The sequence below is a fragment of the Cherax quadricarinatus genome, chromosome 56 (assembly GCF_038502225.1).
Source record: "Cherax quadricarinatus isolate ZL_2023a chromosome 56, ASM3850222v1, whole genome shotgun sequence".
In the NCBI taxonomy this organism is placed as follows: Eukaryota; Metazoa; Arthropoda; class Malacostraca; order Decapoda; family Parastacidae; genus Cherax; species Cherax quadricarinatus.
This window is the reverse complement of record NC_091347.1, coordinates 27,966,134-27,989,067: the sequence shown is the minus strand read 5'-3', so window position 1 is coordinate 27,989,067 and position 22,934 is coordinate 27,966,134. Positions and strand designations below refer to the sequence as shown.

At 45.6% G+C, this 22,934-nt stretch overlaps 1 protein-coding gene across 12 annotated transcripts in view; it reads left to right on the top strand.

The window, feature by feature from the left end:
* LOC128700714 (titin) overlaps positions 1-22,934 on the top strand; it is a 333,838-nt gene that overhangs the window by 191,804 nt on the left and 119,100 nt on the right. For all 12 annotated transcript variants that reach the window (XM_070097261.1, XM_070097260.1, XM_070097253.1 and 9 more), the window contains one exon: positions 4,654-4,842. In XM_070097261.1, coding sequence (XP_069953362.1) covers positions 4,654-4,842 — 189 coding nt within the window. The remainder of the gene's footprint in view (positions 1-4,653; positions 4,843-22,934) is intronic.

Here is a 22,934-nt window from a genome sequence, read left to right as displayed (position 1 = left end):
TAGCTTTAAAAATAGGTTGGATAAATACATGAGTGGATGTGGGTGGGTGTGAGTTAGACCTGATAGCTTGTGCTACCAGGTCGGTTGCCGTGTTCCTCCCTTAAGTCAATGTGACCTGACCTGACTAGGTTGGGTGCATTGGCTTAAGCCGGTAGGAGACTTGGACCTGCCTCGCATGGGCCAGTAGGCCTTCTGCAGTGTTCCTTCGTTCTTATGTTCTTATGTTCTTATACAATAGAGCGGAAAAATAATGTAAGGGACCTGGGAGTAGTAATGTCTGAGGATCTCACTTTCAAGGATCACAACAGTGCCACGATCGCACGTGCAAAGAAAATGATAGGATGGATAATGAGAACTTTCAAAACGAGAGATGCCAAGCCCATGATGATCCTTTTCAAATCACTTGTTCTCTCTAGGCTGGAATACTGCTGTACATTAACATCTCCATTCAAAGCAGGTGAAATCGCAGATCTAGAGAGTGTACAGAGATCCTTTACTGCACGTATAAGTTCTGTCAAGCACCTTAACTACTGGGAACGCTTGGAAGCACTTGACTTGTACTCGTTGGAACGCAGGAGGGAGAGATATATCATAATCTACACTTGGAAAATCTTGGAAGGAATGGTCCCAAATCTGCACACAGAAATCACTCCCTACGAAAGTAAAAGACTGGGCAGGCGATGCAAAATGCCCCCAATAAAAAGTAGGGGCGCCATTGGTACCATAAGTGTCCGGGGCCCAAAACTGTTCAACAGCCTCCCATCAAGCATTAGGGGAATTGCCAATAAACCCCTGGCTGCCTTCAAGAGAGAGCTGGACAGATACCTAAAGTCAGTGCCGGATCAGCCGGGCTGTGGCTCGTACGTTGGACTGCGTGCGGCCAGCAGTAACAGCCTAGTTGATCAGGCCCTGATCCATCGGGAGGCCTGGTCATGGACCGGGCCGCGGGGGCGTTGATCCCCGGAATAACCTCCAGGTATATATATATGTATGTATATGCAACAGTTAGGTATCTTTATTTCGAAACGTTTCGCCTACACAGTAGGCTTCTTCAGTCGAGTACAGAAAAGTTGATAGAAGCAGAAGAGACTTGAAGACGATGTAATCAGTCCATCACCCTTGAAGGGTGATGGACTGATTACATCGTCTTCAAGTCTCTTCTTCTATCAACTTTTCTGTACTCGACTGAAGAAGCCTACTGTGTAGGCGAAGCGTTTCGAAATAAAGATACCTAACTGTTGCATATGTGTCTTACCTAACAACCTGTCGGTATTTTATATCATTTTGTGTTCATATATATATGTCGTGCCGAATAGGCAGAACTTGCGATCTTGGCTTAAATAGCAACGCTCATCTTGCCATATAGGACAAGCGAAAATTTGTGTATGCAATAATTTCGCAAAAATCATTCTGAACCTAACGAAAAAAATATATTTCACTATGTTTGTTTAGTATTAAATTATTGTAAACAAATCTAAAATATATTTAGTTGGGTTAGGCTAAAATAAATTGTTCTTGTTATAATAAGGTTAGGTAAGTTTTCTAAGATTCTTTTGGAGCAAAATTAAAAATGTTTACATTAACATTAATGAAAAAAATATATCTTTAAACGTATAAGAGAAAATTTTAGAAAGGACTTAATTTTAAATGAGTTCTTGCTAATTGACCCGTTTTACGTATTCGGCACGACATATATATATATATATATATATATATATATATATATATATATATATATATATTATATATATTATATATATTATATATTATATATATATATATATATATATATATATATATATATATATATATATATATATATATATATATATATATATATGCATGCATATCTGTGTACTTATGTGCACATGTATGTGCTTATGCGTACATGTATGTTTGCATACGTACAATATGTGTGTGAATGATAAAAGAAGACTAGAAGTAAACCCAGTTAATCATATGATAAATACCTTAATCTTCAGCGATACGTCACTGATGATTTCCGTGGAGTTGTGAGAATTGTCAGCATTCAGAGTATGCATTTTCTGGCTTTCTTTGGGGATGGGGGGAGTGTTTTCCCATTTATATCACGTAAACCAATAGATTAATGATAATGACATTCACACCCGGAAGTCAAGAGGCCTGAAGTCTACCTGGCCTAAGTGAATTGCAAAATAACTTGAAATGTTTTGAAGGGATGTTTACCGGCACCTATACATACCAATACTTTCATGAACTTTTCCTAGTTACAGTGTACCAGCAGTGAAGATCTGAAGCTGGTTGTATGAAGCATTCTTAAGTTCTAAATTAAATTTTAGTAGGAGGAACAAAATATACTGAGGCTACAACTTAAATGATACTTTATTATTCTGTCGCAATAAAGCTAACAGAATCCTTGGCTTCATATCAAGAAACATAAATAATAGGAGTCCTCAGGTTGTTCTTCAACTCTATATATCCTTGGTTAGGCCTCATTTAGATTATGCTGCACAGTTTTGGACACCGTATTACAGAATGGATATAGATGCTCTGGAAAACATGGTTTAGAAAGACACGTAAGCAAACACTATAACATATTTATTAGAAAACGTTTCGGTCCTGGGACCTTGATCACTTCTAACATACAGAGGTAGAAAGACATTATATATAGGCGGAGAGTGAGATGTGACGCACGTGACCTGAGGAATGTCATAAGAACATAAGAATGGAGGAACACTGTAGAAGGCCTACTGGCCCATGCGAGGCAGGTCCTTATCAAAACAACCTCTGCCTATGATGAGGGCCAGTAGACGATGAAATCATGTGACTCCTGTGTTGTTGGGTTGGTTGGCCTTCTACAGTGTTCCTCCATTCTTATGTTCTTATGACATTCCTCAGGTCACGTGCGTCACATCTCACTCTCCGCCTATATATAATGTCTTTCTACCTCTGTATGTTAGAAGTGATCAAGGTCCCAGGACCGAAACGTTTTCTAATAAATATGTTATAGTGTTTGCTTACGTGTCTTTCTAAACCAACTTGTCGGTATTTATTACCAAGGTTTATACCATCTGGAAAACATACAAAGGAGGATGACAAAGTTGATCCCATGTATCAGAAATCTTCCCTATGAGGATAGACTGAGGGTCCTGAATCTGCACACTCTAGAAAGGTGCAGAATTAGGGGGGATATGATTGAGGTGTATAAATGGAAGACAGGAATAAATAAAGGGGATGTAAATAACGTGCTGAAAATGTCTAGCCTATACAGGACTCGTAGCAATGGTTTTAAGTTGGAAAAATTCAGATTCAGGAAGGATATAGGAAAGCACTGGTTTGGTAATAGAGTTGTGGATGAGTGGAACAAACTCCCAAGTACAGTTATAGAGGCTAAAACGTTGTGTAGTTTTAAAAATAGGTTAGATAAATACATAAGTGGGTGTGAGTTGGACCTGATTAGCTTGTGCTACTAGGTCAGTTGCCGTGTTCCTTCCTTAAGTGAATGTGACCTGACCTGACTAGGTGGGGCATTGGCTTAAGCCGGTAAGAGACTTGGACCTACCTCGAATGGGCCAGTGGGCCTGCTGCAGTGTTCCTTCTTTCTTATGTTATGTTGCTAATCTTGTAGATTGTTTCTTTGGAAACTGAAAAATGTAATCTAACACTTGAAATTATTAGTATGCCTACTGATACATGGAGTGCCCAGTAATGTAGTGTATTGATACAAAGTATACTAGGTGAGCCCAGTAATGTATTATTATAATAATGGGGGAGAGCTAAACTTGTAGGATTGTACAGCGTACGTGGGGGGGGGGATGGAACGTATTCAGGCTCAATTCAGGGAACCGGAGCACAGATCCAATTCCTTAGATCAAGAGCCAGTTCCTTAGATCGAGAATATTGGTGAGTCCAGTATTGGTAAGGATGGTGTTGTATTGAATCACACTGGGCGTGAACACTTTTTCAGCGCGCCTGGCGTTGTTAATTGCACTGACCATTGTTGTTTTGGCGGGTCCTGCCCACAGCCCCGTTATGCTTGTTTCTTTCTCTCGCCCCATCCTTGTTCCATTGTTGCCTACCTCACCTCATGCATTATCTGCCTTCATCTGTGTGCCAGCATTGGTCGCCCTCTTCAGTTTATATTTGGCTTCACTGTATCCGCTTTATTTTGTTATTTTGATTAGGGAATATCCAAGCATTTTATGGGTTGCTTTCTTGACTACTGCTTTCTTTGACTATATATTTTTTAACAACAATTATTTTATTATTTTTTATATGAACATGGTAAGACCCCATATTGACTTAGTTGTTGAAGCCCATTTATTTTGACGTAATATTGTGAATATCTTTGACTGCGTGTATCTTGTGATCTGAGAAATGTGTGTTTCTTCAGTTTCCTATCGCGGTGGTTTCTTGGGATTGCCAGATGTAACCACTATAACCACATAAACATGTCAGTGAATATATGTATATATGTGTCATTTTCCCGTTCTTTAATTCTCATGCAATATCCCTTATGTGAGTCATTGTGTCTCACTTCATTATAGTAATGTTGAAATTTTCAGAGATGTACAAATTAGTATTAAGCCTGTCCCCATAGTCTGTTATGACATGCAAGCCGGAGCAGTCAGTCGTGCTTATCTCCTTTCCTCTTCTGTTCCTCGCTTATCACAGGTTCTCGTGTGGTTAGTTCCTCCTCCAGCGCTACCGTCGAACAGTCGTCAGGTGCTACCTTCCACGTCAGTCGGGGTACCAACGAGTCCGGGGACGATACCATGAGGGAAGGACGAAGCTTCCTCGACGACCGCAGCAAAGTAACTGGCATCACTGATGTTCTCTCTCGCATGGGTGCCACTGAAGCAGGTAAAGTGTACTATAACTCTATGCATAATGATTTTCCACGTCTACACCACACAACTCTTAACAGTTTCATTTATAACCTTGCCTTCTGCCATGCCACCCACACTACTATTGCTTAACCTCTACTGGACGATTGTCACGTACGTCAGTTTAGTAAAAGTAATATTTCTTTGTGTTAAGGTTACGGAGATATAATCATAGAAAATTGTATCTCTAACGCCACAGAGAATGAGAAAATTTAAGTTTATATACTTTCGTCCCATATTCGATGTAAAATACAAAACATTGTAAATATAGCGCTGTTTTCAAAAATATAAGAACTCGTAAAGAATAGAAATGAGAAACTTAAAAAACGGTGAGTCAACACAAGCAAGCCAGAGTTGTAAACATGCGAGCATTACCAGCCTGACTTTCTCCACCATGTTGCAAGCAATGAAGCTCTGACTTCTAAAACTGTGGAACTGTTTTTGTACTCTCCTATATGAGTTTGCGTTGAATGAACTCAAGTTTCTCTGAGCTCCGCCGGTTAACCAACAGTCGCCTGGTGTGAGTCCTTAGCCTCGTTGATTTAACTATCTGCACTTGAACCTTTGAATATAATTTGATTCTTCGGCTTCCTCAGAGCTGGAACAGATGTAGAAATCATTTACATCCCGCATAGAGCCAATATAGTATTTAAATTAAGGAGAATGCATCATTCTCAACATGTACTCGCTGGAGTGAAGAGAGATACATTGAACATGAACGATTCGCCGGTACGTGTCCCGGTCCAGCTCTTTTCCAGATAGTGACCCGGCGGATACATTATAATATATACCTAGAAAGTACTTAAGGGCCTAGTCCCAAATATGCACACCACCATAACGAGTGATCGATATGTGGGGTAGTGTAAAATAAACATTAAAAAGTAGGGGGGGGGGCAGGTTTTTCAGTATCTTGCCAGAAGATAGAAATACTGCTGTGATCAGTTTAGAAATCTTCAAATGAAACTGGACAAGTATCTCTACCAAGTGCTACATCAACCAGGCTGTGATGTGTAGATCAGCAGGCCGCCAGCATAAACAGCCTGGTTGATCAGGCAAGCTCCAGACAAGCCTAGCCCAGGGCCGGGCTCTGGAGTAGAAGACTGGAAACTCGTCAAAGATATATAAAAGGTAAAAGTATACATCACTTTAGTTTGTTTAAATATTCAGTTAAAATTTATCCACCCTCACCCTGGTCTTTTATTGATAACTCGTTTTGTCCACCTGATCTGTGCCCTGAAAGTTTGTACTCCATGCTGGCGCTGCGTACTTTATAGTTTTATATGTGTGATGTAAGAACTACAAAATTCATTGTTGACATTACAGAAGGGTGTCATTATATTCGAAAATCTTGCTATTTGTGTAATTACCAATTTGGAAATGGTACCCATTTGTAGTTACAGGAGTAGAGATACACTCGAGGTCAGCCATTTTGTAAGAGAGACTTTCTGCAATCTCTTAAACATCGCGTCAGCAAGTTACTAAAGCAGTGTCCTGTGTTTTTTTTCCTTGCTTATGTCAAGATTTATTTTTGTTTTATTACAACTTGTGTATGACCATGCATTACGTAACTAACCACTTGTGATGAATTATTTATAGCTTTAGGAACAGTTATATTCTCGTAGCGTTCCCTCTTTAGTTTTTACTCTAGTACATATATATTTTAATTTTCAGTGGTTGTATTACTTGATACTACTAACTTGTGTAACTCATTTGTTCTCTCACTGTAAACTAACTTCAGTGAATTTTCGGCATTGTTCTTTTATCAGTTTACAACGTTAACTTCTAGTTCTCCCAGCTGATAATGCTAAGAACTCGAATTTATGAGCCTACCTGATTACGAGTGCATGTGTTTTTAAGTATATGTGGCAAGGAGAACAGTGGACCTGATTCACGAGGCTGTGGTCAGTGGTGCAACCCATGTCGTCACCCACACCAACATCAACACACTATACTCACCTATCACCACCAACACACTACACTCATCTATCTCCACCAACACATTACACTCGCCTATGATCACTACCACCAACACACCACACCCACCAGCATCACTACTGCTATCATCTGGCTATTACAGATCCTGGACCACTGAACACTGAACCATTCTTTCCCTATTTTGTCACCCCCACCTCCTCTCATTGTTTCCCTATCACTCCACCTCAACAACCAATCTTTCCCTGCTATCCCATATTTCATCAGTCTTCCTCTATAATCCGATCTCAACAAACATTCTTCCTCCAACACCCCACCTCAGCAACCAATTTTTCCCCTACCACCCCCACCTCTCAACAACCATTTGTCTCCTACCACCCCCACCTCTTAACAACCATTTGTCTCCTACCACCCTCACCTCTCAATAACCATTTGTCTCCTACCACCCCCACTTCTCAACAACCATTCTTCTACCACCCACGCTTCTCAACCATTCTTCTACCACCCCCGCTTCTCAACAACCATTCTTCTACCACCCCCACTTCTCAACAACCATTCTTTTACCACCCCCACTTCTCAACAACAACAGCCATTCTTCTACCACCCCCGCTTCTCAACAACCAATCTTCTACCACCCCCACTTCTCAACAACCATTCTTCTACCACCCCCGCTTCTCAACAACCAATCTTCTACCACCCCCACTTCTCAACAACCATTCTTTTACCACCCCCACTTCTCAACAACCATTCTTCTACCACCCCCGCTTCTCAACAACCAATCTTCTACCACCCCCACTTCTCAACAACCAATCTTCTACCACCCCCACTTCTCAACAACCATTCTTCTACCACCCCGGCTTCTCAACCATTCTTCTACCACCCCCACTTCTCAACAACCATTCTTCTACCACCCCCACTTCTCAACAGCCATTCTTCTACCACCCCCACTTCTCAACAACCATTCTTCCACAAAACGCTTTCATAAAAGATCAACTGTAGTGACTGTGATAACGCTGTACACACACACACACACACACACACACACACACACACACACACACACACACACACACACACACACACACACACACACACAGTGAAGAGGCGAGGCCAGCAGCTATGAATCGACCCCTGCAACCACAACTAGGTGAGTACAACTACCTGGAGGTTACCTGGAGGTTATTCCGGGGATCAACGCCCCCGCGGCCCGGTCCATGACCAGGCCTCCCGATGGATCAGGGCCTGATCAACCAGGCTGTTACTGCTGGCCGCACGCAGTCCAACGTACGAGCCACAGCCCGGCTGATCCGGCACTGACTTTAGGTATCTGTCCAGCTCTCTCTTGAAGGCAGCCAGGGGTTTATTGGCAATTCCCCTAATGCTTGATGGGAGGCTGTTGAACAGTTTTGGGCCCCGGACACTTATGGTGTTTTCCCTTAGTGTACCAATGGCGCCTCTACTTTTTATTGGGGGCATTTTGCATCGCCTGCCCAGTCTTTTACTTTCGTAGGGAGTGATTTCTGTGTGCAGATTTGGGACCATTCCTTCCAAGATTTTCCAAGTGTAGATTATGATATATCTCTCCCTCCTGCGTTCCAGCGAGTACAAGTCAAGTGCTTCCAAGCGTTCCCAGTAGTTAAGGTGCTTGACAGAACTTATATGTGCAGTAAAGGATCTCTGTACACTCTCTAGATCTGCGATTTCACCTGCTTTGAATGGAGATGTTAATGTACAGCAGTATTCCAGCCTAGAGAGAACAAGTGATTTGAAAAGGATCATCGTGGGCTTGGCATCTCTCGTTTTGAAAGTTCTCATTATCCATCCTATCATTTTCTTTGCACGTGCGATCGTGGCACTGTTGTGATCCTTGAAAGTGAGATCCTCAGACATTACTACTCCCAGGTCCCTTACATTAGTTTTCCGCTCTATTGTATGGCCGGAGTCAGTAGTATACTCTGTTCTAGTTATTATCTCCTCCAGTTTTCCATAACGGAGTAGTTGGAATTTGTCCTCATTGAACATCATATTGTTTACCGTTGCCCATTGGAAAACTTTGTTTATATCTTCTTGGAGATTAACCGCGTCCTCAGCAGATGACAGCCTCATGCAGATCCTAGTATCATCCGCAAAGGATGATACGGTGCTGTGGTGTATATCTGTTTATGTCTAGGTGAGTACACACACATCCTGTGTCACAAACCTACTGGAGTTTTATGACAAGGTAACAGAGGTAAGACACGAGAGAGAGGGGTGGGTTGATTGTATTTTCTTGCACTGCAAGAAGGCCTTCGACACAGTTCTTCACAAGAGATTAGTGCAGAAGCTAGAGGATCAGGCACGTATAACAGGAAGGGCACTGCAGTGGATTAGAGAATACCTGACAGGGAGGCAACAACGAGTCATGGTACGTGATGAGCTATCACAGTGGGCGCCTGTGACGAGCGGGGTCTCACAGGGGTCAGTCCTAGAATCAGTGCTATTTTTGGTATATGTGAATGACATGATGGAACGGATAAACTCAGAAGTGTCCCTGTTCGCAGATGATGTGAAATTAATGAGGAGAATTAAATCAAATGAAGATCAGGCAGGACTACAAAAAGACCTGGACAGGCTGGACGCATGGTCCAGTAACTGGCTCCTCGAATTTAACCCCGCCAAATGCAAAGTCATGAAGATCGGGGAAGGGCAAAGAAGACCGTAGACAGAGTATAGGCTAAGTGGCCAAAGACTGCAAACCTCACTCAAGGAAAAAGATCTTGGGGTGAGTATAATACCGAGCACATCTCCGGGAGTACACATCAACCAGATAACTACTGCAGCATATGGGCGCCTGGCAAACCAGAGAATAGTGTTCCGATGCCTTAGTAAGAAATCGTTCAAGACTGTACACTGTACGTCAGGCCCATACAGGAGTATGCAGCACCATTTTGGAACCCACATCTGGTCAAGCGCATCAAGAAATTAGAGAAAGTGCAAAAGTTTGCAACAAGGCTAGTTCCAGAGCTAAGGGAAATGTCCTACGATGAAAGGTTAAGGGAAATCGGCCTGACGACACCGTAGGACAGGAGGGTTATTGGAGACATGATAACGACATACAAAATACTGCGAGGAATAGATAAGGTGGACAGAGACAGGATGTTCCAGAGATGGGGCACAGAGACAAAGGGGTCACAATTGTATGTTGAACACTCAGATGAGTCAAAGGGATGTTAGGAAGTATTTCTTCAGTCATAGAGTTATCAGGAAGTGGAATAGTCTGGCAAGTGATGTAGTGGAGGCAGGAACCATACATAGTTTTAAGATGAGGTATGATAAAGCTCATGAAGCAGGGAGAGAGAGGACCTAGTAGCAACCAGTGAAGAGGCGGGGCTAGGATCTGAGTCTCGACCCCTGCAACCACAAATTGGTGAGTACACGTACACACACGTACACACACACACACACACACACACACACACACACACACACACACACACACACACACACACACACACACACACACACACACACACACAATCAATTCTTGCAATATCTGTATTCCCAGTATACTACAATCACACGTTTGGAAATGCAGGTTTGAGTTGGAAATGATTGTTGCAAACCATTATTTTCTTCATGTGTACACGAGCTCGACCAGAAACATTATTATTATTATTATTATTATTTTTATTATGAAGCCAAAAATCGGTGTGGATAATTTAAGGGCAATAAGTGGCTAAGATTCGATCCTTTGTCTGTGAATCGTGAGTAAGAGACAAACTAAATTATCTCTGAGAGCTGCAGTGGATGAACACAGTTGGGAGAGGTGAGGAGACTGGACCATGACTGCTAAGTTGTGATAGATTTACAGTAGGTTGTAACCCGAGGAGGTGAATAGATTGTGACACCCCATTGGCGTTATCATCTCATCAATGGCTGTGTCAGCATCGAGATCAGACTACGAGGTAGATTAACTTGGTCTTATTGGGGATTTACAGGGCTAGTGACAGCTTACGCCACATTGAGCCTGGGTCAGGTGGACTCACGGAGAACAGGGGCGCTAAGTAGCCCTGTCACTTGTGGTCATATGACTGGATTAAGTGCCTTGCTGGCCAGGTGGTACGTGGGTAAAATTCCTCGGGTGATTTTTAATTAGAATCTATTCAGTGGATCGTGTTGGAGGGACGTGATGCGGCAGTATGAATTACATTTGAATCTCTCTTTTGTACAAGTGGTTATTGAAAATCCATGTAAACACAGGTATACGTGCAAGTGTATGTGCTGGAACAGGTGTAGCTGGGTCACTGTTCCAGTATTTTATCCAGGATGATCCTTACATAAATACATAACTGTTATCTTGAAGATCTTAACTGATCTTCCATAATTTATCTCACTTCATGCAGTCAAGAGTGGATCGCATTTTTAAACAGTATTTTATTTACACTGATATTTAGGTAATTCCAGCTTTTGCTACTGCAATGTTAATTTTAATTAGAGCTCCTGCAATATGTTAAAATTTTTATCAGAGTTGTTGCAGTATGTTAAATGTTGATCAGAGTTGTTGCAGTATGTTAAATTTTGATCAGAGTTGTTGCAGTATGTTAAATTTTGATCAGAGTTGTTGCAGTATGTTAAATTTTGATCAGAGTTGTTGCAGTATGTTAAATGTTGATCAGAGTTGTTGCAGTATGTTAAATGTTGATCAGAGTTGTTGCAGTATGTTAAATTTTGATCAGAGTTGTTGCAGTATGTTAAATTTTGATCAGAGTTGTTGCAGTATGTTAAATTTTGATCAGAGTTGTTGCAGTATGTTAAATGTTGATCAGTTGTTGCAGTATGTTAAATTTTGATCAGAGTTGTTGCAGTATGTTAAATTTTGATCAGAGTTGTTGCAGTATGTTAAATTTTGATCAGAGTTGTTGCAGTATGTTAAATTTTGAACAGAGTTGTTGCAGTATGTTAAATCTTGATCAGAGTTGCTGCAATATGTTAAATCTTGTTCAGAGTTGCTGCAGTATTTTAAATCTTAACTGGAGTAGCTGCAATACGTTAAATCTTAATTATAAAGGACAAGAAGAAGTCCAGTTTAAGGAGAGAGGAGCGTGTGTGGCCATGTTTGTATAAGACAGTGTGTAAGCAAGCAATGGCTGGCGTCTTGTTTGTTCTGTCTTCGTGCCCGATGTCTGCATGACTTTTCCACCCACTCCCATCCCCGACCCACAACTTTGTCCCTCTTACACCTATCCTGGCCCCTGCCCCCCTTCCACGCCCATCTTGGCCCCCGCCCCCTTCCACACCCATCCTGACCCTCGCCCCCCTTCCATGCCCATCCTGGCCCCCAGTATCTTCACTATAGGGTTCGCTGTTATTAGCTTTACGTTTTCAGTCATATTTTATAACAAAATACATTTCGTTTGTACTAGATGATGCTTAAACCAGCTACTGACAAGAGGTAGTTATGCTCTCTCTCTCTCCCAAGAGCTTCCTGGTTTATTAAGGAAGTTGTGCAGATGATGATGCGAATGTAAAGTGTATGTGTGGTGTGTTAGACAAACAGCAGTGACTTCACTGGTGGCAGCTGGCACATTGTACACTGAACACAACGCCTACAACCAACTACCTCTCCGCGCCCCACCCCCTTCCCATTGGCCCTTCTGTCCCCTTCCCCCTTCAACCACCCCCTCTTTTCCCACCCACGCCCATGTCGAGATGCTCACACATCGTCCCAGTAACGTACCCTTCTTGCCGCACATTCTACCTCAAGCCGTTGAGGACGTCGGCTGCTCTTGTCCCAGGTGTTCGTCAAAGGAACATTGAATTAGGCGCACCGTGTTCTTGGGAGAACATTTCTTACAGTGTGGTTAATGTCGATAACAGTGCTGCTAGAGAGGACATAATGTCCGAGAGAAGATGCTGGTGAACATAGTGACACTGAGATAAGAATGATCGGCTTAGTGACACAGGACAAAGCATCAGCATCGCAGCCTCTCAGGTTCTTGTTTACCTTCTAATTGATCGAGATGTGCTTTTTTCTGCGTCTGCTGTTTAATTTATATATCGAGACACACTTTGTTTAACTCTGTATAATTTTGCCGCTGATAAAACGTCCAGTCTCCATCTCTGTTGATTTATTCGTCAGGTATAGAGGTGAGACTGATCTTTGTAAGGGTGAGTTAAGGTGTTCAGTGTTGCCCCTGGTCTTGAGGCTCGGGCGAGGCAGCAGTGTTTACTGACTTGCACCTGCTGATCCCAGTGACTTACATCTGCTGAACTCAATAGTCCCGGTGACTTCCAGCTGCTAAGTCAGTGGTCCCAGTGACTTACAGGTTCTGGACTGGGTGGTCCCAGTGACTTACAGGTTCTGGACTGGGTGGTCCCTGTGGGTTCTGGACTGGGTGGTCCCAGTCCCTGTGACTTACAGGTTCTGGACTGGGTGGTCCCTGTGACTTACAGGTTCTGGACTGGGTGGTCCCTGTGACTTACAGGTTCTGGACAGTGACTTACAGGTTCTGGACTGGGTGGTCCCTGTGACTTACAGGTTCTGGACTGGGTGGTCCCAGTGACTTACAGGTTCTGGACTGGGTGGTCCCTGTGACTTACAGGTTCTGGACTGGGTGGTCCCAGTGACTTACAGGTTCTGGACTGGGTGGTCCCTGTGACTTACAGGTTCTGGACTGGGTGGTCCCTGTGACTTACAGGTTCTGGACTGGGTGGTCCCTGTGACTTACAGGTTCTGGACTGGGTGGTCCCAGTGACTTACAGGTTCTGGACTGGGTGGTCCCTGTGACTTACAGGTTCTGGACTGGGTGGTCCCAGTGACTTACAGGTTCTGGACTGGGTGGTCCCTGTGACTTACAGGTTCTGGACTGGGTGGTCCCAGTGACTTACAGGTTCTGGACTGGGTGGTCCCTGTGACTTACAGGTTCTGGACTGGGTGGTCCCAGTGACTTACAGGTTCTGGACTGGGTGGTCCCTGTGACTTACAGGTTCTGGACTGGGTGGTCCCTGTGACTTACAGGTTCTGGACTGGGTGGTCCCTGTGACTTACAGGTTCTGGACTGGGTGGTCCCAGTGACTTACAGGTTCTGGACTGGGTGGTCCCTGTGACTTACAGGTTCTGGACTGGGTGGTCCCTGTGACTTACAGGTTCTGGACTGGGTGGTCCCAGTGACTTACAGGTTCTGGACTGGGTGGTCCCTGTGACTTACAGGTTCTGGACTGGGTGGTCCCAGTGACTTACAGGTTCTGGACTGGGTGGTCCCTGTGACTTACAGGTTCTGGACTGGGTGGTCCCTGGGTGGTGTGACTTACAGGTTCTGGACTGGGTGGTCCCTGTGACTTACAGGTTCTGGACTGGGTGGTCCCAGTGACTTACAGGTTCTGGACTGGGTGGTCCCAGTGACTTACAGGTTCTGGACTGGGTGGTCCCTGTGACTTACAGGTTCTGGACTGGGTGGTCCCAGTGACTTACAGGTTCTGGACTGGGTGGTCCCTGTGACTTACAGGTTCTGGACTGGGTGGTCCCTGTGACTTACAGGTTCTGGACTGGGTGGTCCCTGTGACTTACAGGTTCTGGACTGGGTGGTCCCTGTGACTTACAGGTTCTGGACTGGGTGGTCCCAGTGACTTACAGGTTCTGGACTGGGTGGTCCCTGTGACTTTCAGGTTCTGGACTGTGGTCCCTGTGACTTACAGGTTCTGGACTGGGTGGTCCCTGTGACTTACAGGTTCTGGACTGGGTGGTCCCTGTGACTTACAGGTTCTGGACTGGGTGGTCCCTGTGACTTACAGGTTCTGGACTGGGTGGTCCCAGTGACTTACAGGTTCTGGACTGGGTGGTCCCTGTGACTTACAGGTTCTGGACTGGGTGGTCCCTGTGACTTACAGGTTCTGGACTGGGTGGTCCCTGTGACTTACAGGTTCTGGACTGGGTGGTCCCAGTGACTTACAGGTTCTGGACTGGGTGGTCCCTGTGACTTACAGGTTCTGGACTGGGTGGTCCCTGTGACTTACAGGTTCTGGACTGGGTGGTCCCTGTGACTTACAGGTTCTGGACTGGGTGGTCCCTGTGACTTACAGGTTCTGGACTGGGTGGTCCCAGTGACTTACAGGTTCTGGACTGGGTGGTCCCTGTGACTTACAGGTTCTGGACTGGGTGGTCCCTGTGACTTACAGGTTCTGGACTGGGTGGTCCCTGTGACTTACAGGTTCTGGACTGGGTGTGACTTCCTGGACTGGGTGGTCCCAGTGACTTACAGGTTCTGGACTGGGTGGTCCCTGTGACTTACAGGTTCTGGACTGTGGTCCCTGTGACTTCCCTGGGTGGTCCCAGTGACTTACAGGTTCTGGACTGGGTGGTCCCTGTGACTTACAGGTTCTGGACTGGGTGGTCCCTGTGACTTACAGGTTCTGGACTGGGTGGTCCCTGTGACTTACAGGTTCTGGACTGGGTGGTCCCTGTGACTTACAGGTTCTGGACTGGGTCCCTGTGACTTCCTGGACTCCCAGTGACTTACAGGTTCTGGACTGGGTGGTCCCTGTGACTTACAGGTTCTGGACTGGGTGGTCCCTGTGACTTACAGGTTCTGGACTGGGTGGTCCCAGTGACTTACAGGTTCTGGACTGGGTGGTCCCTGTGACTTACAGGTTCTGGACTGGGTGATCCCAGTGACTTACAGGTTCTGGACTGGGTGGTCCCAGTGACTTACAGGTTCTGGACTGGGTGGTCCCAGTGACTTACAGGTTCTGGACTGGGTGGTTCCAGTGACTTACCCTGGGTGATCCCAGTGACTTACAGGTTCTGGACTGGGTGGTCCCTGTGACTTACAGGTTCTGGACTGGGTGGTCCCTGTGACTTACAGGTTCTGGACTTGGTGGTCCCTGTGACTTACAGGTTCTGGACTGGGTGGTCCTGTGACTTACAGGTTCTGTGACTTACAGGTTCTGGACTGGGTGGTCCCAGTGACTTACAGGTTCTGGACTGGGTGGTCCCTGTGACTTACAGGTTCTGGACTGGGTGATCCCAGTGACTTACAGGTTCTGGACTGGGTGGTCCAGTGACTTACATGTTCTGGACTGGGTGGTGTGACTTACAGGTTCTGGACTGGGTGATCCCAGTGACTTACAGGTTCTGGACTGGGTGGTCCCAGTGACTTACAGGTTCTGGACTGGGTGGTCCCAGTGACTTACAGGTTCTGGACTGGTCCCTGTGACTTACAGGTTCTGGACTGGGTGGTCCCTGTGACTTACAGGTTCTGGACTGGGTGGTCCCAGTGACTTACAGGTTCTGGACTGGGTGGTCCCTGTGACTTACAGGTTCTGGACTGGGTGGTCCCTGTGACTTACAGGTTCTGGACTGGGTGGTCCCTGTGACTTACAGGTTCTGTGACTACAGGGGACTGGGTGGTCCCTGTGACTTACAGGTTCTGGACTGGGTGGTCCCAGTGACTTACAGGTTCTGGACTGGGTGGTCCCTGTGACTTACAGGTTCTGGACTGGGTGGTCCCTGTGACTTACAGGTTCTGGACTGGGTGGTCCCTGTGACTTACAGGTTCTGGACTGGGTGGTCCCAGTGACTTACAGGTTCTGGACTGGGTGGTCCCAGTGACTTACAGGTTCTGGACTGGGTGGTCCCTGTGACTTACAGGTTCTGGACTGGGTGGTCCCAGTGACTTACAGGTTCTGGACTGGGTGGTCCCTGTGACTTACAGGTTCTGGACTGGGTGGTCCCTGTGACTTACAGGTTCTGGACTGGGTGGTCCCTGTGACTTACAGGTTCTGGACTGGGTGGTCCCTGTGACTTACAGGTTCTGGACTGGGTGGTCCCTGTGACTTACAGGTTCTGGACTGGGTGGTCCCTGTGACTTACAGGTTCTGGACTGGGTGGTCCCTGTGACTTACAGGTTCTGGACTGGGTGGTCCCTGTGACTTACAGGTTCTGGACTGGGTGGTCCCTGTGACTTACAGGTTCTGGACTGGGTGTCCCTGTCCAGGTTCTGGACTGGGTGGTCCCTGTGACTTACAGGTTCTGGACTGGGTGTCCCTGTGACTTACCTGGACTGGGTGGTCCCAGTGACTTACAGGTTCTGGACTGGGTGGTCCCTGTGACTTACAGGTTCTGGACTGGGTGGTCCCTGTGACTTACAGGTTCTGGACTGGGTGGTCCCAGTGACCAGGTTCTGGACTGGGTGGTCCCTGTGACTTACAGGTTCTGGACTGGGTGGTCCCTGTGACTTACAGGTTCTGGACTGGGTGGTCCCAGTGACTTACAGGTTCTGGACTGGGTGGTCCCTGTGACTTACAGGTTCTGGACTGGGTGGTCCCTGTGACTTACAGGTTCTGGACTGGGTGGTCCCTGTGACTTACAGGTTCTGGACTGGGTGGTCCCTGTGACTTACAGGTTCTGGACTGGGTGGTCCCTGTGACTTACAGGTTCTGGACTGGGTGGTCCCTGTGACTTACAGGTTCTGGACTGGGTGGTCCCTGTGACTTACAGGTTCTGGACTGGGACTGGTCCCTGTGACTTACAGGTTCTGGACTGGGTGGTCCCTGTGACTTACAGGTTCTGGACTGGGTGGTCCCTGTGACTTACAGGTTCTGGACTGGGTGGTCCCTGTGACTTACAGGTTCTGGACTGGGTGGTCCCTGTGACTTACAGGTCCTTTATTTCTCACTCATCACTTCATTTATCGTCGCTGTTCCACTTATCACTTACATGTTTTTCATCACATCCATGCACCTTATCCAGGGAGGAGGTGCCTGGAGTCTGAGGAAGGGTTCTTGATTCAGGGAGTTAGAGTTACTCTCCCTCTCTCTCTCCCCTTACGTCAAACTTAATTATCTCCCAATTCCCAGGCGCTTAATGACCCTTACGAGTTTAGTGCTTTCTCTTGTAGTATTACAAAAATGTGTTCGTCGGACTGCGCTTTTGTTCAAGCTGAGAGAGAGAGAGAGAGAGAGAGAGAGAGAGAGAGAGAGAGAGAGAGAAGGGTGGATGTTTAATTGCTTAGTATAAAAAGGCAAATATATTTTTATAAAGGGATGTTTGTATATATCAAGTGACGCTCCATTAACGTCATAATTGATAAAAATGTTGAGCAAACTGAAGTGTGTATTTAAGCGAATATGGATTAAGAAGCCATGGTCTGTGTGCACGGGCGTTTGGAACTGAGAAACGTGCTGTGGTGGTGTTCGCAGTGATGGAAAAACTGAATTGAGAGAGCACAAGAAAGAAGGAGCACTGCTGCGGGCCTACTGGCCCATGCTTAGCATGGGCCAGTAGATGGAAATAAATGATATAAAATACCGACACAATGGAAATATAAACACAAGCAGTATAATGTGATCCTTTATTGACAAAAGATCTGTTTGTGACTTGATAAAGTCCACTGTGTGGGCGAAAGTTGTCAATAAAGGATCACATTATACTGCTTATGCGTTTATATTTCCATGGGCTAGTAGAGAGAGATGACCACCGGACGGATAACCTGGAGTCACTTCTGGAGGTCACCTCCCCCTCTCCCCCCTCCCCCCTCCCCCGCGGTTTAGAAAACCCACAAGATGAAGAATGAGACTTGCGCAACATTTGGAAATCTTCATTGATGAGACGTTTCGCCAGCCAGTGACCTCATCTTTGTACTGGACTGAAGAAGCCACTGGATGGCGAAACGTTTTCTCAATGAAGATTTCCATATGTTGCACAAGTGTCTCATTCATTCTTGGTGATAAATTATCCGGTTCTAACCTAGTGAAGTCAGTGACTCGGTTGTATTGGTGTCCTCAGTGGTGATGCCAGTGCAAGGACGGCTCTAGTGTGTCCAGGGTGGCACCTGGTGCCATCGTTTTTGTTTTGTGTGTGTGTGTGTGTGTGTGTGTGTGTGTGTGTGTGTGTGTGTGTGTGTGTGTGTGTGTGTGTGTGTGTGTGTGTGTGTGTGAGAAGCTGGAACCAGTAGTGGTTGTGAGGGTGTTGACGGAGATACTCGACGTGTGACGGACGGGGAGGTGGTGGCTGGAAAGATGTGGGGGATCAGAAGTAAACAGGTGTGACGAAGACGCCTGCTCTCTCTCTCTCTCTCTCTCTCTCTCTCTCTCTCTCTCTCTCTCTCTCTCTCTCTCTCTCTCTCTCTCTCTCTCTCTCTCTCTCTCTCTCTCTCTCTCTCTCTCTTCTTTTCTATACAAAATGAAGATGTGACTTAATTTTCCTCTGTTATTATTCTGCTCTATTCCTTATTCTTAATCAAAGGAACAATCTTTACAAACACAGGCGGGACGTGAGGGACTGATAATGAAAGAGATAAGACAACACATTTTAGTAAATACCTTAAAACAAACACGGAAGTGCAGCCATACCGGGAGGCACTCCTGGCACTGGTGCCATGCTACACCTGAAAATTAGATAATAATACTAATAATAATAATAAAAGTAAATTATTGCGGCTAGGAGGACATAGTATCTGATTGTACATATAAGATAGGGTGAAGAAATCGGGCTGAGAGAGAGAGAGAGAGAGAGAGAGGATGATCAGAGAAAGTGGAAGACAGTAAGAGACCAAGATTAAATTACAGACATAAGCAGAGAGAGAAGAATGTTTTCTGAAGAGGACCTCAATGATAGTCCGAAATATACATCTGTACAGCACACACACACACACACACATACACACACACACACACACACACATACACACACACATACACACACACATACACACATACACACATACACACACACACATAACACACACACACACACACATAACACACACACACACACATACACACATACACACATACATACACACACACACACACACACACACACACACACACACACACACACACACACACACACACACACACACACACACACACACACACACTAGGTGAGTACAACTAGGTGAGTACACACACACACACACGCACAAATGCAAAGTCATGAAGATTGGGGAAGGGCAAAGAAGACCGCAGACACAATATAGTTTAGATGGCCAAAGTCTGCAAACCTAACTCAAGGAAAAAGATCTGGGGGTGAGTATAACACCGAGCATATCTCCTGAGGCGCACATCAATCAGATAACTGCTGCAGCATACGGGCGCCTGGCAAACCTACGGATAGCGTTCCGATACCTCAGTAAGGATTCGTTCAAGACTCTGTATACCATTTACGTCAGGCCCATACTGGAGTATGCAGCACCAGTTTGGAATCCACACCTAGTCAAGCACGTCAAGAAATCAGAGAAAGTGCAAAGGTTTGCAACAAGACTAGTCCCAGAGCTACGGGGATTGTCCTACGAAGAAAGTTTGAGGGAAATCGGCCTGACGACACTGGAGGCCAGGAGGGTCAGGGGAGACATGATAACGACATAAAATACTGCGCGGAATAGACGAGGTGGACAAAGACGGGATGTTCCAGAGATGGGACACAGACACAAGAGGCCACAATTGGAAGTTGAAGACTCAGATGAATCAAAGGGATGTTAGGAAGTATTTCTTCAGTCATAGAGTAGTCAAGCCGTGGAATAGCCTAGAAATTGAAGTAATGGAGGCGGGAACCATACATAGTTTTAAGGCGAGGTATGATAAAGCTCATGGAGCAGGGAGAGAGAGGACCTAGTAGCAATCAGTGAAGAGGCGGGGCCAGGAGCTATGAATCGACCCCTACAACCACAAATAGGTGAGTACACACACACACACACACACACACACACACATGCAGCACCAGTTTGGAATCCACACCTAGTCAAGCACGTCAAGAAATTAGAGAAAGTGCAAAGGTTTGCAGCAAGACTAGTCCCAGAGCTAAAGGGATTGTCCTACGAAGAAAAGTTAAGGGAAATTGGCCTGACGACACTGGAGGACAGGATAGTCAGGGAAGACATGATGACGGTATATAAAATACTGCGCGGAATAGACAAGGTGGACAAAGACAGGATGTTCCAGAGATGAGACACAGAAACAAGGGGTCACAATTGGAAGTTGAAGTCTCAGATGAGTCATAGGGATGTTAGGAAGTATTTCTTCAGTCATAGAGTTGTCAGGCAGTGGAATAGCCTAGAAAATGACGTAGTGGAGGCGGGAACCATACATAGTTTTAAGACGATGTTTAATAAATCTCATGGAGCAGTGAGAGGACCTAGTAACAATCAGTGAAGAGGCGGGGCCAGGAGCTATGACTCGAGCACTACACAGTGTGCTATTTCACTACACACAGTGTGCTACTACACTACACTCACAGTGTGCTACTGCACTACACACACACACACACACATACACATTGTTTATGCTTTGGTTGGAACACGTCCATATCCGTATTTAAGTGGAATGACCGTCTCATTCTACCAAGCTACTTCTCAACACACTCTTCCCCTCCCATCCCTCCCTCCCAGCAGCACACTGTGGGTGTTTCCAAAACGTACCTAGCATATAGAATATTGCAACACCACAATGTGGGTTCAGGATTGTTCAGTAAAGTCTATACCTATACGCCGGTGCACACATTCCTTTTGTGTACAGGGAGGTACACAGCAGACAACTTTGTGCACAAGGAATATAGAGAACAACTTAAAGACTGAGAGGTATAGAGCAGACAGCCTTGGATGCCGAAGGATTTAGCAGATAGCCTAGTGTTTCAAAGGGTCCAGCAGACAGCCTGGAGAGATGGAGGGTCCAGCAGACAGCCTGGAGAGATGGAGGGTCCAGCAGACAGGCCGCAGGTTGGCGAGGCGTGACGGGTTTGTTGTACCAGCATCAGTGGACCGTGGCTTGCAGGTGGTGATTGTGGTAGGTGGTGGTGGCGGGGTAGGTGGTTGTTACAGTTGTGGTAGGTATTACCTGTGATTGTGTCCTCCCCCCCTCCTCTCTATCTGCCACCCTAACCTACCCTCTGTCTTACCCTATCCACCCTCCCTCTCACCCTTCCTCTTCTCTCATTATCTCTACCGCCCTAACACACACATCTATATATGAACTTACCAGATGGAACTGAACAATGAAATGATCCCAGTATGATAACTAAGAGCTGTTATCATAGAAGTATGATAACAGCTAAGAGCTGTTATCGTTCTTTTACATGGAAGAAATCACAATAAAACGCGTGATTGTAAATGCGAAAAAACTCTATATAGAAAATAGTGAAGATGTGTGTCAGCACATGACAGCGCTCTAGTTTTATTTCCTATTTTCACTTTTTTTTTCATACCTCTACATTTGTGTTTAACTAAATTTAGACGAGACAAGGAGCCGATTACTGGATAATAACGAATTGAAAACATTTCGCTCAGGAAGAGTTTTGTGAAGCTATGCAGAGGATCGAAGAGGGTTTACTGTTTTTGTGTGTGACTATGTAAGTTATGTGGCGATGTAACATGTTGAGTGTGTCTGGTGAGGCTGACACCGTGTAGGAAGGTAAGATGATATTCTCAGTCATCCACACGTGACGAGTGTTCCCGGAGAGAGAGTGGAATGTGATGGATGGTCCATCATTCCATCCTTATACTAGGACCAGTCTTGGTGCATTATACTCAGGTACCCCTGTGTACTCACCTAGTTGTAGTTGCAGGGGTCGATTCATAGCTCCTGGCTCCGCATCTTCACTGGTCACTACTTGTGTGTGTGTGTGTGTGTGCAGTTAATAGTTATTAAAGGCACTTTCCGATAGACTCTTGGCCTGTTGAGTGTTGTGCGAGTTTGTGTGTGTGTGTGTACTCACCTATTTGTGGTTGCAGTGTGTGTGTGTGTGCGTGTGTGTGTGTGTACTCGCCTAATTGTGGTTGCAGGGGTCGAAATTCAGCTCCTGGCCCCGCCTCTTCACTGATCGCCACTAGGTCCTCTCTCTCTCTCTCTCTCTCTCTCTCTCTCTCTCTCTCTCTCTCTCTCTCTCTCTCTCTCTCTCTCTCTCTCTCTCTCTCTCTCTCTCTCTCTCTCTCTCTCTCTCTCTGCTTCCTGAGCTTTGTCATATCTCATCTTAAAGCTATGTATGGTTCCTGCCTCCACTACATCACTTGCTAGGCTATTCCACTTCCTGACGACTATGACTGAAGAAATACTTCCTAACATCCCTGTGACTCGTGTGAGTCTTCAGCTTCCAGTTGTAACCCCTTGTTTCTGTGTCCCCTCTCTGGAACAACCTGTCTCTGTCCACCTTATCTATTCCACGCAGTA